Genomic DNA, 18,472 nt, shown 5'->3' on the forward strand with positions numbered 1-18,472 from the left:
AAACAAAACCCTTATTTCCAGAAATGCACCCAAAAGACTCATGAATGCTATATGGTGTCTGTTCCAATGGTTTTCTTTAGCGACTTGTTCCAAAATCTTATTTTCTCATGTGAGAAAGTTTTCCTTGACTTCTCGTTTTAGTTGATACTTAATTATTTGTTACTTTTCCAATTGGCAACATAGGGCAGATGCTGATGGAAAAATTATTGACTGAATGTTTTGTTCCAAAAGTATGAATACAACTTCAATTTCTTAGAGTGGTAACAGTTAAATTTGTGGATTCATATAGAGTTTCTACTTACCTTGTCTATGTATCATTCCGCCATGCATGATTCTTGCAACGATACAATGGTTCAATTCATTCATTTTTAAAGTGATGCCCTAGATGAAGGAACATGAGAAAATTAGCACAATAAAAGAAAGATTCTGTGCATTAGAAACATAATAGCTGTATACAAAATATTTTCAAAGCGAACCATTTGTCACATAAAACATGAAGACTGGAGGAAGGAATTTAAGGAGTATTCCATTGGATAGAAAGATGTGGCTAGAAACAGAAACGGAGAGAAATGTTGGAGAAAAAGGTAGTTGATGGGAGTGAAGAGCAATTATGGAACAAAGAAACAAGAGGAAGAAGGTAATGTGCCATGTATGGTCAATATTTGTGTGGTTCGGTAATTACCTACAAGGAGACATCGGGGTTGATTTGCTAAAAATAGAATAAAAGTCTTACTGTGCTCCTTAGAAATACTGCTGTTAACTGCAGAAGCATTTGTGCCACTCATACAACATGCCATAAAAACAACTGAGGAAGTAAATGGTAATGATGGCCTTTATTATAAGAGGACTGGAGTTTAAAAGTGTAAGAGTTAGACTAAATCGTGACTTCTCTGCTTGTAGTAAAAAAAATTTCTCCAGGCGAATGTTGTACACCATAAAAGCTGAGAATAGCAGGAATCTTCCTGAAAGGCTGTAGGAACTAAAATGGATTAACTGGTTATAGGAGACAAAAGGGAGGGAGAGGATAAACGAGTAAGAGTTGAACCAAACAATACAGCCAGGCTGGTGCAAGGTAAGAGGCTTTGCTTGGGTGAATGAAGTACATACCCAAGGCTTAAAACTCCTGTTTACTGTATGATTGCATACTGACAAGGCTGGAATTTTACTAATGGAATGAGGCAAAAAATGAATATGTGATGAATTTTTTATATTCAGTAGAGTTCATTCTTGCTCATTTAGAGCAAACTCTCCCTTTGCTTGACTTAATGATCATAAATCTGTACTCAAACTCCTGTGGTCTGTCATTAGAACTTACCGCAACATAACAAACACAAACAGGATACTTGTCTTGAACCAACAGCATGGCACGGCAATTTTTAAAAATTCATTTGTAGGATGTGGACATTGGTCACTGGCCAACATTTATTGCCTAACCCTAGTTGCCCTTGAGAAGATGGTGGTTAGCAGCCTCCTTGAACCGCTGCAGTCCACCTGCTAGGGGATGACCTTCAATGCCAACAGGGTGAGAATTCCAGGATTTTGACCCAGCAACAATGAGGGAACGGCAATATATTTCCAAGTCTGGATGGTGAGCAGCTTGGAGGGGACTTCGTGTGGTTGCATTCCTATGTCTTCCCATCCTTCTGGATAGAAGTGGTCGTGGGTTTGAAAGGTGCTGTCTAAGGATCTTTGGTGAATTTCTACAGTTCATCTTGTAGATAGTACACATTGCTGCTACTGAGCATCGGTGGTGGAGGGAGTAGACGCTTGTGGATGCAGTGCCAACCAAGTGAACTGCTTTGTCCTGGATGGTGTCCAGCTGCATCCATCCAGGCACAGTGAGTATAGTGAATATATGGGTTTGTATAGCTTGTTTACCACCCATAGGTAGTGCAGTAAGCTGATCAGAAGACAGTCCAGTTGAGTATCAAATGGATTTAAGAGATAGGGTGAGGGAAGCAGGTGCATTTGGGACACCTGACATCAACTTGGGAACATGCCAAACTGGAAGAGAGATGGATAAACCCTGGCATGAAAATCTTAAATTTGCGAAATACAGTGGTAGAAGATGTCCATATAGATTTCATCAAGGAACTTGACAAGGCTCCACATAGTAGACTGGTTAGCAAGGATATATCACAAGGAATCCAAGGGGAGCTGCCTAATTGGATACAAAACTGGCGTGAAAGTAGGAGACAGAGGGTGCTGCGAAAGAGTTGTTTTTTCAGACTAGGGACCTGTGAACAGCGGTAACCTGCAAGGATTGGCGCTGGGTCCATGCTTTTTGTAATTTATATAAATGATTTGAATGTGAATTGAATGAAGTGCCAGAGGAATTGATGGATGCAGGTACAGTTATGATGTTTAAAACACATTTGGTTAAGTAAATGAATAGGAATGGTTTGGAGAGATATTGGCCAAACTGCAGGCAGGTGAGACTAGTTTAGTTTGGGAACATGGTCAACGTGGACTAGTTGTACTAAAAGGTCTGTTTCCATGTGAGACTCTAGGACACCAAAACTGGTAGTGTAGTGGGCAAGAATGAGGTTCTCTCAGATTACAACAGGACCTTGATCAGATGGGCTAATGTAGCGAGAAATGACAGATGGAGTTTGATTTAGATAAATGTGAGGTGCTACATTTTGGTAAGATAAACCAGGGACCTAGGGGTGCAGGTGCATAGTTCCTTGAAAGTGGAGTTGCAGGTAGACAGGGTAGTGAAGGTGGCATTTGGCACGCTTGTCTTCATAGGGCAGTGCACTGGGTGTAAGAGTTGGGACATCATGTTGTGGTTGTACAGAACATTGGTGAGGCCACTTTTAGAATACTACGTTCAATTCTGGTCTCCCTGCTATAGAGAAGATCTTATGAAACTTGAAAAGGTTCAGAAAGGATTTACAAGGATATTGGTAGGATTGGACAGCTTGAGCTATAGGGAGAGGCTAAATAGGCTGAGGCAATTCTCCCTGGAGTGTCTGAGGCTGAGGTGTGACCTTGGCCGATAATGTGTTGCTGGAAAAGCGCAGCAGGTCAGGCAGCATCCAAGGAGCAGGAGAATCGACGTTTCAGGCATAAGCCCTTCTTCAGGAATGAGGAGGGTGTGCCAAGCAGGCTAAGATAAAAGGTAGGGAGGAGGGACTTGGGGGAGGGGTGTTGGGAATGCGATAGGTGGGAGGTGGTTAAGGTGAGGATGATAGACCGGAGAGGGGGTGGGGGCGGAGAGGTCGGGAAGAAGATTGCAGGTCAAGAAGGCGGTGCTGAGTCTGAGGGCTGGGACTGAGAAAAGGTGGGTGGAAGGGAAATGAGGAAGCTGGAGAAATCCGCATTCATCCCCTGTGGCTGGAGGGTTCCGAGGCGGAAGATGAGTCGCTCTTCCTCCAGGTGTCGTGTTGCCATGGTCTGGCGATGGAGGAGGCCAAGGACCTGCATGTCCTTGGCGGAGTGGGAGGGGCAGTTAAAGTGTTCAGCCACGGGGCGGTTGGGTTGATTGGTCCGGGTGTCCCAGAGGTATTCTCTGAAACGTTCCACAAGTAGGTGACCTGTCTCCCCAATAATTAGGAGGCCACATTGGGTGCAGCGGATGCAGTAAATGATGTGTGTGGAGGTGCAGGTGAATTTCTGATGGATATTGAAGGATCCCTTGGGGCCTTGGAGGGAAGTAAGGGGGGGAGGTGTGGGCGCAAGATTTGCATTTTTTGCGGTTGGAGGGGAAGGTGCCGGGAGTGGAGGTTGGGTTGGTGGGGGGTGTGGATCTGACAAGGGAGTCGCGGAGGGAGTGGTCTTTCTGGAACGCTGATAGGGGTGGGGAGGGAAATATATCCTTGGTGGTGGGGTCCGTTTGGAGGTGGCGGAAATGACGAAGGATGATCCGATGTATCTGGAGGTTGGTGGGGTGGTAGGTGAGGACTAGTGGGGTTCTGTCCTGGTGCCAATTGGAGGGGCGGGGTTCAAGGGCAGAGGAGGAGGAAGTGGAGGAGATGCTGTGGAGGGCATCGTCAACCACGTCTGAGGGGAAATTGCGGTCTTTGAAGAAGAAGGCCATCTGGGTTGTTCGGTATTGGAATTGGTCCTTCTGGGAGCAGATGCGGCGAAGGCGAAGGCGAAGGAATTGGGAATATGGGCTGGCGTTTTTACAGGGGGCAGGGTGGGAAGAGGTGTAATCTAGGTAGCTGTGGGAGTCAGTCGGTTTATAGTATACGTCCGTGTTGAGTCGGTCATCTGAGACAGAGATGGAGAGGTCGAGGAAGGGGAGGGAGGAATCTGAGACAGTCCAGGTAAATTTGAGGTCGGGGTGGAAGGTGGATGAACTGTTCAACCTCCTCGTGGGAGCACGAGGTAGCGCCGAAACAGTCATCAATGTAGCGGAGGAAAAGGTGGGGGTGGTGCCACTGTAGCTGCAGAAGATGGACTGTTCCACATATCCAACGAAGAGGTAGACATAGCTAGGGCCCATGCGGGTGCCCATGGCTACTCCTTTGGTTTGGAGGTGTGACCTTGTAGAGGTTTATGAAATCATGAGGGGCACAGATAGGGTGAATAGCAAAAGTCTTTTTCAGAGGGTGGAGGAGTCCAAAGGCTTAAGGTGAAAGGGCAAGATTTAAAAGGCACCTGAAGGGCAATAGTTTCACGCAGAAGTGGTGCATGAGCTGATTGAGCTGCCAGGGGAAGTGATGGAGGTGGGTACAATTACAACATTTAAAAGGCATCTGGATAGATACATGAATAAGAAAGTTTTAGAGGGATTTGGGTCAAATGCTGACAAATGGGACTAGATCAGTTTAGGATAGCTGATCGGCATGGACAAATTGGATCAAAGGGTTTGTTTCCGTCCAGATTGACTTCTTTGGCATGCAATCTTCCACGTACTGGCTAATGAAGTCCGTGATGGTGGTGGCATACTAGTCCAGATTGTCCACTGAGTTCTTGAATATGGTGCAGTCCACCTATTCTAAGCAGTGCCAGAGAAGCTCTTCCGCTACCTCACACTAGCAATGTTATACTTTCTGTAGAGGATTTTCCGCTTTTAGCTTCTGCTTGTAAGCTGGGAAGAGGAATGCAACGTTATGATCTGATTTCCCAAAGTATGGATGGGAAATGGAACGCAAGGCATCTTTGATGCATTTGTTGCAGTGGTCCTTCTGTGTGGCAGGAGACATGTTGGTGGTATTTTGGCAGCACCCTCGTGAGGTCGGCCTAGTTGAAGGTGCCTGCCATGATGAATAAGGCCTTCGGGAATTTAGTCTCCAGAGCATTTGTAGCAGTGTAAATTTCATCCAGGGAATTCTTCAAATTTGCATGGGGTGATATGTAGACTGCTAGGAGAAAGTGAGGCCTGCAGATGCTGGAGATTTGAGTTGAGAGTGTGGTGCGGGAAAAGCACAGCAGGTCAGGCAGCATCTGAGGAGCAGGAGAATCGACGTTTCAGTCATAAGCCCTTCATATGTAGACTGCTGTCAGGATGGCAGATAGTAGGGATGGCATTTCACTGTAAGGTACTGTAGGTCTGGGAAGTAGTGCCAGGGTCGCCGCATCTGAGCACCAGATAGTGTTGATTAAGAAGCGTACGCCTATGACTTTTGTCTTACCTGGAGATGTCATATAGTCCATGCAATATATGGAGACCCCCCTCAGCTTGCAAAGTAATGCCCTCTTCATGGAGTATGGAGTGTGTCAGTCTCAAACTGGATATTTGCAAACTTCAGCTAATGTTTCGATTTTGGGAACAAATGGAGTTTCTCTCAACTCAGAAAATTTGCTTTTAAATTAAGATCAAAAAGTAAATTCACTCTCTCCAAACATTTAATTTCTTTCTCATGCCAGTTTTTAGAGAGGCAGTGTAGAATCATAGAGATGTATAGTATGGATGCAGACCCTTCAGTCCAACTTGTCCATGCCAATCAGATACTCAAAATTAATCTAGTTCCCATTTGGCCCATATCCCTCTAAATTCTTCCTTTTCATATACCATTCCGGATGCCTTTTAAATGTTGTAATTGTACTAGCCTCCACCACTTCTTCTGGCAGCTCATTCCATACACGCGCCATATTCTTTGTGTAAACATTGCCCCTTAGGTCCCTTTTAAATTCCCCCCCCCCCCACCTTAAACCTCTCATTTTGCATTCCCCAACCTTGGGGAAAAGATTTCAGCTATTCACCCGATCACTGCCCCTCATGATTTTATAAAACCTCTATAAGGTCATCCCTCAGTCTTTGATGCTCGAGTGAAAGCACTCTCAAATACTTTCAACAGAGCCCAGATGTACCAACCTTGATTTTCGAGATAGTAGCCAGCTTCTATCTCTTCAGAGAGTTGTTGTGGCTGTACTGTTTGATTTTAGCTAAACATGGGGAGAAGTCGGTTTCATGTTCTAACTTTCCATTTATTTTAGTATGTTTTGTCTGTAAATTGTTTTCCAAGTCCACTATTGGGGCTAATAGCAGTTTTCTCCTCATGCGACACACTTTATTGTATAATATAGTGCTTTCCTGTTGGCTATCATTTTTCTTTGCAGTTTATTTGCTAACTCCCAAAGTTGTCTGTTTTTGCTATCCAGCTGAAAAACACAGATGCATTAAAACCATCTTATTCCTGAAAGCTTCAAACTCAATTGTTCCTTTTAGAAATCTTTCGCAAGTCTATCTAGAATATGCTTGCATTTTCCATTACACTCTACAATTTCAAGCTACTGATAGTCCTATCTTTTCTGTTAACTGTCATTCTCAGGAAGTTCAGGGCCATTGTTTTACTTAGGAATTACTCAATGTGATTAGTTACAATCTACTGCTTCTCAAAGTTAAAGCTATTATGCCTCAATTTCTGCGATATCCCACTTCTGACACCAATATTCAACTTTGGAGCTCATCATCTACATCAATGGAACTGAGGTGTAGAGAGTCAAGAACGTCAACTACCTAGGAATGACGATAACCAAAAATCTGTCCTGGACCTCCCACGTAGATGCAACAGTCAAGAATGCACAATGCCTTTTCCTCAGGTGGCTTAAGAAATTTGGCATTTCCGCAAGGACTCTCACCAACTTTTACTGATGTACCATAGAAAGTATTCTATTTGGATACATAATGGCCTGGTAAGGCAACTGCTCTGTCCAGGAGGGTAAAAAACTACTGAAGGTTGTTTGCACAACCCAGACCATCATGGAAGCCAACCTCCCATCCATGAATTCCATTTACACTTCTCATTGCCACAGAAAGGCTGCCAACATCATCAGAGACCTCTCCCACCCTGGTAATGCCCTCCTACAACCTCTTCCATCAGGCATAAGATACAGGAGCTTGAACACAGACACACACACCAAGTTCAAGAACAGGTGCCTCCCTGCTGTTATTTGACTGATGAATGGACTCTCTAACTTCAAACAATAATGATCTTGCTGATGTTGATCTTGTTTTATGCACTTCCTGCGCAGTTGTAACCTGTATGTCTTGCTCTGTCTAAGCACCCTATGATCTGTATGTCCTTGTTTGCTATGATCTGCCTGTACTGCTTGCAAATCAAAGCTTTTCGCTGTACTTAGGTACATGTGACTACAATAAATTAAATTAAATCAATTTGAATTTAAAAGTTGGAAATTGTTTAAGAAAAAAGTAAACAAATATACAAACATAATCTTGTCCATTGTTTGTACTGTTTTTGAAAAGCAGTTGGTCTTACAAAAATCAAATCAGATCTCAAATTTACATTAAAGGCTTTACCTTTTAGAGATGGGAACTTGACCAGTCAGGCCATGTGGTATCTTTTGAAACAGTGTTACACAATGGGCAAACCCGAAATTAACTGCAAACGCTTGCACCCCTGATATTAAGGTACTGTTTTAAACAGCCAAGCCTGGACAAAGTTGTTTTGGAATTGGGGTTTGATAAACAACTTGACAAAAGGTGCTATTTTAAACAGTCAACAGGAAATTTACATGAAGTGATCTAATAATTAGACCATCTTTCGACCACATTGGGATTCGCTGAAGATCAAGTAGGGCTTAGCTAAAATAATTAAAGCAAAATGCTTCAGATACTAGAAATCTGAAAATGCTGGGGAAACTCAGCAGGTCTGTCAGCATCTGTGAAGAGAGAAACAAAGTTAACATTGAGTTCAATATTACTCTTCAGAGCAGTTGCCAAACCTGCTGAGTTTCTCCAGCATTTTCTGTATCTGGGGGTTTATGACATACCCGTCAACTCCTAGAAGTAGCCACTCAGGTAAAGTTGAGTTAGAGAAGGAGGTTCAATATTTGGACTATGTGATATCACAGGATAAATGGGGTTCTTTCCCACAGCCAGATGGAGGGTACGGAGAGAATGCAAGACCAATGGATGAGGTATAAGACAGACTGTGGTCCTGTTTAACTGTCGTAGAATCTTTGTAGAATTGCTGCACTCATAGTAGAATTGACAAAAATGGGGAGCTGAAGGGGTTCAGACACTTGCAGTTAGTTAAGGGTTAAATTTTCAGTCAGATTGTCATTAATAGCAAGAGCAAACGGGAAACTGAGACTCTGCTGGCAGACTTGCTAATGTTTGAAGAAATACAACTCCCTTTGTTCTCCAGTCTTGCAAGGAAAGAAAACATGAACAAGGCTGAACACACATGAAATTTCTATGAAAGAAATAAGGTTTAAAGAAGCAACTTAACATTAAAGAAAACTTAGTGGCTAATTCTGGAAACTGAAGATAGGCAAATATAAAAACAAAATTAACATAGGAGAAATCTTCGTATCTAGAATCAAATAGGAATGATTTACTTTTGTTTTAAGAATATTTTATTGGGAAGTAAAAGTCTCTAATTGTCATGAATAAATAGTAATAATGAGATGCCTAAGTTAAAGAAAGATAGAATCTACTTTGGCGCAGTTGGTGTAATCTGATTAACATACCAATATAAGATAAAGTTTTGATTGGAATAATGAAAACTTGGGAGCTATAGTTAGAATATCCACAAGTTGGAAGTGGATTAAAAGAAATAGAATGGTAGGATCTTTTAAGTTCATCAGACATGGTAGTTAAGACATTCTTGTTTAAATGCCTGTAGGTAAGAGTTAACAATAATTTCTGCTAGCGAATGTTATGGAGTGAGACAATCTGTGGGTAAGCAATATCATCACAGATAGAGTGTGACCATACACAGCTTCAGGGGCAGTAAAAAGAAATGGAAATTTGAAAACAAACTGAAATGTTATATTCTGGGTCCTGATTGTATGTTATATTATATGCACTCAGTGTGCTACAGCATTCAACAGGCTCACATTCACATACACAGTGGGCATGCCTTTGAAGTAGTACACAATTATAATGGTAGTATGGAATTGATGGTATTATGTTCCATCACAAGGAGGACATATACAACAATATGAAGCGACAGATAAGGAATTAGTAGAAGCTGCTTTATCATCACTAGAGGCAGCAGATTAAAGTAAAGATCTCATCTAACTGGGTAACCATTGGGCAAATGAGGCAGCATCAGGTGGCAGCTGCAGCAATTGGGTTCAAGAAAGTAGACACTGCAGTTTTACACAGGAATATGGAAGAGGAAAAAGAGGTTGCCAGGAAAGTGAGGGTTGACTAGTGAGAGGGAAAGTGAAACAATTTGTGTGGGAGCTGTACATTGAGACACAGGAGGTTAGAGACCAGTGGCTCTTGCTTGATATACAGGAAATGGCAAGAGCAGAACAGGCTGTGGAAGAAAACATAATGGGCAGGGTCACACCAGAAGACCAAGATGGATGAGGCCAGACCAGGTAAACATGTCCAGTGATAAGTGTGTCTACACGGATGTTAGAGGAAAGGGCACTGGAAACAGAATCAGCTGATGTATTTTACTAATTAATTATAACTTTTGCATTTCAAAACTAATCTCAAGGTTCTGGTGACGACCTTGTCGATTATTTCTTTACAGTTTTATGGACCAGGCCAGACCCCTTCAAAACATTCAAGAAAGTAGCCCAGACTCTAACTTGGCTAGTTGTTTAAGTTAGATATCCCAGAAGTGATGAGGCTGGTCAAACCACTTAAACGAAACAGAATTTATTTACAAGAATACCGAATGAAACACAAACAACAGAGCACAGAATACTGAATAATTTAACCTATCCGAAAACCCAGCAGACTACCCAACTTAATAATGCTGTTCCCAATACTTGCGACAATCCCCACAAACACCCCTTGGCACAAAAGGTAAAATCAAAATTCGGGTCTTATAGGAGAGAAGTCAGAGAGATAGTACCAGCCTGGATCTGTTTCTTCTAAATACTACTGCTAAAAACCAAACCAAACCAGAGAAACCAAAAGAGAAAATGCTGGAAAATCTCAGCAGGTCTGGCAGCATCTGTAAGGAGAGAAAACAGCTGACATTTCGAGTCTAACTGATCCTTTGTCAAAGCTGGCCCTGGGCCAAACTAGAGAAAACCAGAGAAAAGCTGAGCTGGGAGAAATGGCCACTCCTCTTTCATTGTATAAGTGTTTTTTTTTAACAACCTTGAAAGCCTGTTGCCTGAGGCAGTATCTGTTAGCTATAATCAAACTGGCCCTAAAACCCTTCAACTTAGACTTTTGAATCTGTCTTTTACGACCTCTCTAAAAATAAATCAAAGGACAACATTGCCTTGTTAACGGAGAAGCTTAATGGGTTAGTTAAAGATCAAAGTACACATTTTACCTGTGTGGCTAGTGGCCGAGGGAAAGAACAGGCTGACGTGTGACCTGATAAAATTTATGGCAATGCTACTTGTTATGGCAGTGAATTTTATTGACCTAGCTAATATAGGCCAAAAGTTTCAAAGCCAAAGTTTGTAGCACAAGAAAATGTAGAAAAGGGACAAAGCTGACACAGATAGTTCAGAACATGAAAAGTTAAGCTGAAGGATCATGTGGTCACCATTAACAAATTAATTGACATGCGTAAAAATATTTTGGATGATGAATTGCAGTACCTTTGGATCATGGTTACTTGAACAAAAATGGGAGAATTTGAGACAGATGTTTGGTCTCTCAATGAATTAAAGGATTTAAGGAGCAGGTGGGAAAGTGAAATTGAATCTTAAGATCAGCCATGATCATACTGAATAGCAGATCTGACTCAACAGGCCATATGATCTTTTCTGACTCTTATGCTCATATAACTTTATAGTAATTATGAGAAGTTTATGGAAGAACTAACATGGAAAATACAATGGATAGTAATGTATTAAATTCTGATTGGGTTATGCTAAGAAACATATTTCTCGAATTAAAATGTAAAAATGTTTAATTAAAGCTACCTAACCAATAAACTTGTTGAATGTAGTAAAGGTTTGCAGATTCAATTCTTTGTTATATATAAATGCGACACTTGGAAGTACTGTACAAGATTGAAAAATCATTGATAACTCTAATCACAAATTTACATATATTTGAACATTTTTAAGTTAAAATATTATACACAATTTAATTCATTCAAAGTAATCTCTAAAATCAGTTTCCTTTGTAGAATAATCCTTTTGATTGCTATGACCACTATTCAGAACAATGATATTCCTGCAAGTATTTCCCATGTTCAGTGAAAGGTCCTTTTGCAAACACTTTTTAAAAAATACAATAGTTTGTTTATCAGTTAAAAAAAAGTTATCTTGTATAAAAACCCAAATATGGTCATCTTCAGTGTGTAAGTATTTTATAGCATAAACCTCTAATCTACATTTACATCACAAGGTGGCACTGCTGTCTTCAGTGGTATCATATTTCTTCTTTGGATGCAGTGTATTGGAGCTCTACAAATTAATGTAATTCCTTAACTGCACATGCATCTAATTCATCTGCCATGACTCCTTTCTATTTCAACCAGCTGATGTATAAACAGACATAAATTGATATTCTCTATTTTCATAACAGATAATATTTCAGCATTCATCTGCAAATACTGATCCTTCCGATAGGAAGGAGAGCAGAATTGCACGCAATATTCCAACAGTGGCCTAACCAATGTCCTGTACAGCTGCAACATGATCTCCCAACTCCTGTACTCAATACTCTGACCAATAAAGGAAACTCATTTATAGAGTCATAGAGATGTACAGCATGGAAACAGACCCTTCCGTCCAACCTGTCCATGCCGACCAGATATCCCAACCCAATTTAGTCCCACCTGTCAGCACCTGGCCCATATCCCTCCAAACCCTACCTATTCATATACCCATCCAAATGCCTCTTAAATGTTGAAATTGTACCAGCCTCCTCCACATCCTCTGGCAGCTTATTCCATACACGTATCACCCTTTGTGTGAAAAAGTTGCCCCTTAGGGTCTTTTATATCTTTCTCCTCTCACCCTAAACCTATGCCCTCTAGTTCTGGACTCCCTCATCCCAGGGAAAAGACTTTGCCTATTTATCCTATGCATACCCCTCACAATTTTGTAAAACTCTATAAGGTCACCCCTCAGCCTCCGACGCTCCAGGGAAAACAGCCCCAACCTGTTCGGCCTCTCCCTGTAGCTCAGGTCCTCCAACCCTGGCAACATTCTTGTAAATCTTTTCTGAACCCTTTCAAGTTTCACAACATCTTTCCGATAGGAAGGAGACCAGAATTGCACGCAATATTCCAACAGTGGCCTAACCAATGTCCTGTACAGCTGCAACATGATCTCCCAACTCCTGTACTCAATACTCTGACCAATAAAGGAAAGCACACCAAACGCCTTCTTCACTATCCTATCTCCCTGCGACTGTGGAATTTATGTGAATTGAATCCACTCCATGGCAAATATCCCCAAATAGATTTGTAAGAGAAGCAGGAATCGTGGAGAACTTTCGTGTTTGCATATTCTAAAATATTTGTTATTCTGCTTCATCTAGTGTTTAGTTATGAAACTGTGAAAATTTATTAGATTATAATTCAAACAGATATAGGGCTGCAATTTAATGCTCCAAAATATACTCTCTGGCAAAAATTATTGTATTCGGGAAAGGTTAATTCATTCCTTGATAAATAAAATACAAAGTTAAACTCTTGCAATGTATTGTTCTACCAAAATATAGTATTCATTGTATGTCTGAGTTAATGTCCAAAACTAGTTAGTAATGATGATCCAGTGTGTTAAAAATGCCAAGTTTGTAAATTTGTGTTCTAAGTCAACAAAAAAAATGCACTTGTCTAGTCTGTATACATAAGTCCAGTAAATCTACAAATTCTGATTAATCATTATTAATGTCTCTTTCAGATTTAGTATGACATTGAAGTACAGCCTGACTATATCTATTAACAATTTCTTTACCATCACTTGAAGTGCCTATTCACGAATGCAAACATAAACTTGCTTACTTAGTTTTACTGCCAGGGTGCCTTTTGTGCATTAAAATTACAAATATAATAATTAGTTACCTCTGCTAATTCATTAAGATGAAAATGAATGAAGTTAATTAGAGAACTAGAAGACTGTATTTTGTATTACCATAGGTTCATCTGTGTTTTTCTGGAACTGAACTAGTCGAACACGTGTTACATTTTCCATGTCCATGTCTCCGTTCGCACTTTCTGGTGAGTCACCATTTAAATAAGGAGAAGTCGGTGGTGGTGTAACTCTCAGTGCTTCATCGCTGTATACTTCATGTGCCACGACATCATGTGTCTGCAGCAAAGCCTAATTATTTAAAACAATATAAAACTTAAATTAAATTGAATAAAGAAACAACATCTTTTGTTAATCATGCTACTGTCATTTCACCCTCTTCACTTATCCCTTCTTTATGTGCTATATTTTACTCTGGAATGTGGAGTACTTTAAACCAACTTGCTGCCCACAAGTAGTACAAGAGGAGTACAAGTAATTCTTCCTCAAATCTAATTTCTTCTCTTTTAAAGAATGAGAAATGGTCGCATACAAAATACCTAATTTAGAGTAGCAAATGAAAGTTACATTTGTTAAAAGCTTTAATTTTTGTTTGCTGTTGCAATAATCAAAAATTTCAGAATTACCATAGGATCAATGTAACCCATCAGAAAAGGTGATTCGGATCTAAGACAATGATTGGTATTTGAGTGATGAGTTTCCAACATTGCAACAGTTGCTATAGGAGATTTGATTGTGATCTTGCTTTGCTTACTAGCTCTTCACATGATTAAAGCTCTCAAAACTTAAAACACTAGCTTAGTTACATTACAATAAGAGCTTTTGTCAACCTGTAAACAAAAAGTACCTTAACATTTAGAAAATTGCCAATGTTGAATTAGAACCTGGTGGTTTGAAATGATTTTAATTTGAATGGTCAGCCACTAATGAAATACCTGCTGACTTGTTTCCAAGCTGCCAAATACCGGTGTAAAGACAAACCAGGGATGAAGTAATTGAATACTGACAAGTCTAACTGCATAAATCTCTATGCATGCATTCCTAACATCTAAGAAATTTTTGTCAGTTATTATTTGGTGACAGTTTCATAAAAATGTTGAAAAGTAATTTGAGCTATATTTATGGAAAATAACAACCTAATGGCAAGTCAAAGTCAAAACACCTTAAATAAATTATTGGAAAGCCATTATAGAGAAGTGGTTACATGATGACAAAGATTGGGTCCTGAATATTGAGGATTATACATCATTCAAGAAGAAGAAGCAGCTAGGTAAAGATGGAAGGGTAGCACTGTCAATCAAGGATGGTACTGGTACAATAGTTAGAGATGACCTTGGTTCAGGAGATCGCGATTTAGATGGAGATGAGGAATAGTCAGGAAAAGCAGTCACTAGTCCAGGTGAGACCATAAGAGCAGAAATTAGACTATTTGGCCCATTGAGTCTGCTCCACGATTTAATCATGGCTGATAGGAAAATGAGGCTGAGAAACCTGTTTTCTCTCCGTAACCTTTGATCCCCTTGGCAATCAAGAACTTATCTATCTCTGTCTTAAATATAATCAAAGACCTGGTCTTCACAGCCTTCTGTGGCAATGATTTCCACAGATTTACCACTTTCTGGCTAAAAACGTTTCTCCTTATCTCTATTCTAAAGGGTTTTCCTTTTACTCTAAAGCTGTGCCCTCGGGTCCTAGTCTCTCCTGCCAATGGAAACATCTTCCCAACGTCCACTCTGTCCAGTATTCTCTAAGGTTCAATCAGATCCCCCCATATCCTTCTAAACTCCATCGAATATACTCCCAGAGTCCTCAAATGTTCCACATATGTTAAGCCTTTCATTCCTGGAATCATTCTTGTGAACCTCCTCTCAACCTGTTCCAGGGCCAATATATCTTTCCTGAGGTATGGGGCCCAAAACTGGTCGTAATGTGGTCTGACCAGAGCCTTATATAGCCTCAGAAGTACATCCCTGCTTTCATATTATAGTCCTCTCAAGATGAATGACAACATGGTTATTTGCCTACCTAATTATTGATTCAATCTGCATGTTTACCTCAAGAGAAGTCCTTTGCACTTCAGATTTCTGAATTTTCTCCTCAGTTAGCAAATACTCCACGCCTCTATACTTCCTACCAAAGTGCATGACCTCACTTTCCCACATTGTATTTCATTTGCCACTGCTTAGCCCACTCTCATAACCTGTCTAAACCTTTCTGCAGCCTCCCTGCCTCCTCAATACTACTGGTCCCTCCACCTATCTTTGTATCAGATGCAAAATTAGCCAAAATGCCCACAGTTCCTTCATCTAGACCATTAATGTATAAAGTAATAAGTTGTGGTCCTAACACTGACCCTTGTGGAACAAAACTCATCACTGACTTCCATCCTGAGGACCCTTTTATCCCCACTCTCTGCCTTCTGCCAGACAGCCAATCTTCTATCCATGCTAGCACCTTGCTTCTAACACCATGGGCCCTTATCTTACTCAGCAGCCTCCTGTGCAGCATCTTATCAAAGGCCTTCCGAAAGTGCAGATAGATAAATTCATTGGCTCTCCTTGGTCTGAGGATCTGAACCCCGAATACAAGCTGAGGTAACTAGTTGTTGTCAGGAACAACCACTTAACAGATGCTCTTAATAACTTAGGTGGCAATAAAATGGCTTCTCGATGCAAATAACATGACAAAATGGCTTCTAGGCTGCAAACTGACAATTTTGCTAAAGCTGCATAATTGACTAACCACAGTCTGCTTCAATAGAGATTAGCAGACAATGCTCCCTTTAAAACATAGAAATACCTAGACTAGATAAGACATTACTTGCCATCCAAACTGCCCTTCAGATGTAGGTGCAATGGCTCAGTTAGTGAGATAAGGGTGGCCTGAGTGTTAGAAAATAAAGTTGGTTCCCAGGAAATATCATTGGACATAGAAACTGTCAAATAAAGCAGTATCATGTATTAATTGGTAATTGTTTGAATGTATTGTGTGATCATGGCCTGTTCCCTTCTTTATAAAAAGTATTAAAATGTCTTTATTTTAAGCCATGTGCGCAGCTCCTCCTACGAACACAGAAGTATATAACCTCTGTGTTTCCAGACGCTCTGTGCTTGACTGTATGAAAAATAAAGAGTGAAGTCTTAAAAGCCAGACCAATTGCGAGTGATTATTGACAGATTGCAGAACCGAGAGACCCCGCTAGGGGTCCAGATCTTCAGGTCTAACCTGCTCGTTACATCCTCAAAGGATTCTAACAGATTTGCCAGGAATGACCCCCCTTGATGAAACGATGCAGATTTTGCCCTGTTTTACCATGCATTTCCAAGTATTCAGAAATCACATCCTTCACAATGGACTCTAAAATCTTACCAATGATTGAGGTCAGGTTAATTGGCTTTTTAATTTCTCGTCTTTTGCCTTACTCCCTTCTTAAAAGGGGGAGTTACATTAGCAATTTTCTAATTCTCTGGGACCCTCTCTAATCCAATGATACCAGAAAGATCATTACTAAAAGCTTCACTATCTCTTCAGCTATCTTCTTTAGAACTCTTGGGTGTAGCCCAGCTGGTCTATTTGTCTACTTTCAGACCTTGCAGTTTTTCCAGCACCTTCTCCTTAGTGATAACCAGCCTACTCATTTCTGCCCCCAACTCTCAAAGTTTTAGGATATTACTCATGTCTTCCATCGTGAAGACTGACACAAAGTACTTATTCAGTTCCTCAGCCATTTCTTTGTTCCCAATTGCCAGTTCTCCAGCATTATCACCAGAGGCCCAATGTCCAGTTTTGCCTCTCTTCTGCTCTTGAGATAAAGAAACTCTTGCAATCTTCCCAAATACTACTGACTAGCTTACCCTCGTATTTATTCTTCTCCCTCCTTATTTCTTTCTACATTGTCCGCTGTTAGTCTTTGCAGGTTTCTCAATCCTCTGGCTTCCCACTGCCCTTTGCCACACTGTATGCTTTCTCTTTTGTTTTTATGCTGTTCCTGACTTCTCTGGTCAGCCATGGTTGCCTCATCTTCCCTTTGGGAGGCTTTTTTTGCCTTGAGATGAATTTTTGCTGTCTCCCCCAAATTACTCCCAGAACCTTCTGCCATTGCTTTCCAGTCTTTTCTAGGCCCCTCTTTTGGTCAGTTCCTACCTCATGCCTCTGTGGCTGCCTTTAATCAACTTTAATACAATTATATCTGATCCAACTTCTCACTCTCAAATTGCAGAGTCAATTCTATCGTATTATGGTCACTGCCTCGTAAGGGTTCCTTCACCTTAAGCTCCCTTATCAAATCTGCCTCATTGCATAACACTAAGTCCAGTATTGCCTGTTCCCTAGTGGGCTCCACCACAAGCTGTTCCAAAATGGCATCTTGTAGACATTCCACAAATTTCTATTCATACAATCTACTAACAACCTGACTTTCCCAGTCCACCTGCATATTGAAATCCCTCATAATCAATGTAACCTTACTTTTCCTACAAGGCTTTTCTATCTCTTGGTATACCTTATGCTCCAAATCCTGACTACTATTTAGAAGCTTCTAGATAACTCCAACTTTTTTTTTAATCCTTTGCAGTTCCTCAATTCTATCCACACAGATTCTACATAATCTGACCCTACTTCATTCATTTAATTTCATTTTTTTCTAAAAAGGCAACCCCACTCCATCTGCCCACTGGCTTGTTTCTTCGATAGATATATATTCTTGGATATTTAGCTCCCACTATTATCCCCTTGCAGCCACATCTCTGTGATGCTCACCACATCATACCTGCCGATTTCGATTTGCACTACCAGCTAGTGCGTAAGATGGACCTCCTCTTACACCTGACGAGGCCATGACACCTTATTCTGCCAGTCTGGTATAAGTTTGCCACCCAGTTCAATGCAGTCTGCGCCACCTGGAGAAGTCCCCAGCAGTAGGAAGACGGTCAATGGCCTCCGCCACTCCGGTTGGCTAAGTGCCACTATTTACTCTTTGCAACCTCATTCTAATTCTACCTCAGCTACTGTACCGTCTTCCACCAAGGCTGATGCGTTACCTCTCTCATTATTGCATCCAAAATCTTCCCTTACTCACTCTCACCAACTCAATTTCCACTTCAACTTCCCTCCCACCCCACTACAACCCTACATGTCCTCT

The 18,472-nt window shown here is 40.9% G+C and overlaps 1 protein-coding gene across 9 annotated transcripts in view; it reads right to left on the minus strand.

Moving 5' to 3' along the window:
• caska (calcium/calmodulin-dependent serine protein kinase a) overlaps positions 1 to 18,472 on the minus strand; it is a 746,802-nt gene that overhangs the window by 55,797 nt on the left and 672,533 nt on the right. For all 9 annotated transcript variants that reach the window (XM_072585162.1, XM_072585159.1, XM_072585161.1 and 6 more), the window contains 2 exons: positions 13,435 to 13,623; positions 303 to 381 (listed from right to left, as the gene is read on the minus strand). In XM_072585162.1, coding sequence (XP_072441263.1) covers positions 303 to 381; positions 13,435 to 13,623 — 268 coding nt within the window. The remainder of the gene's footprint in view (positions 1 to 302; positions 382 to 13,434; positions 13,624 to 18,472) is intronic.

The sequence above is a fragment of the Chiloscyllium punctatum genome, chromosome 15 (assembly GCF_047496795.1).
Source record: "Chiloscyllium punctatum isolate Juve2018m chromosome 15, sChiPun1.3, whole genome shotgun sequence".
In the NCBI taxonomy this organism is placed as follows: Eukaryota; Metazoa; Chordata; class Chondrichthyes; order Orectolobiformes; family Hemiscylliidae; genus Chiloscyllium; species Chiloscyllium punctatum.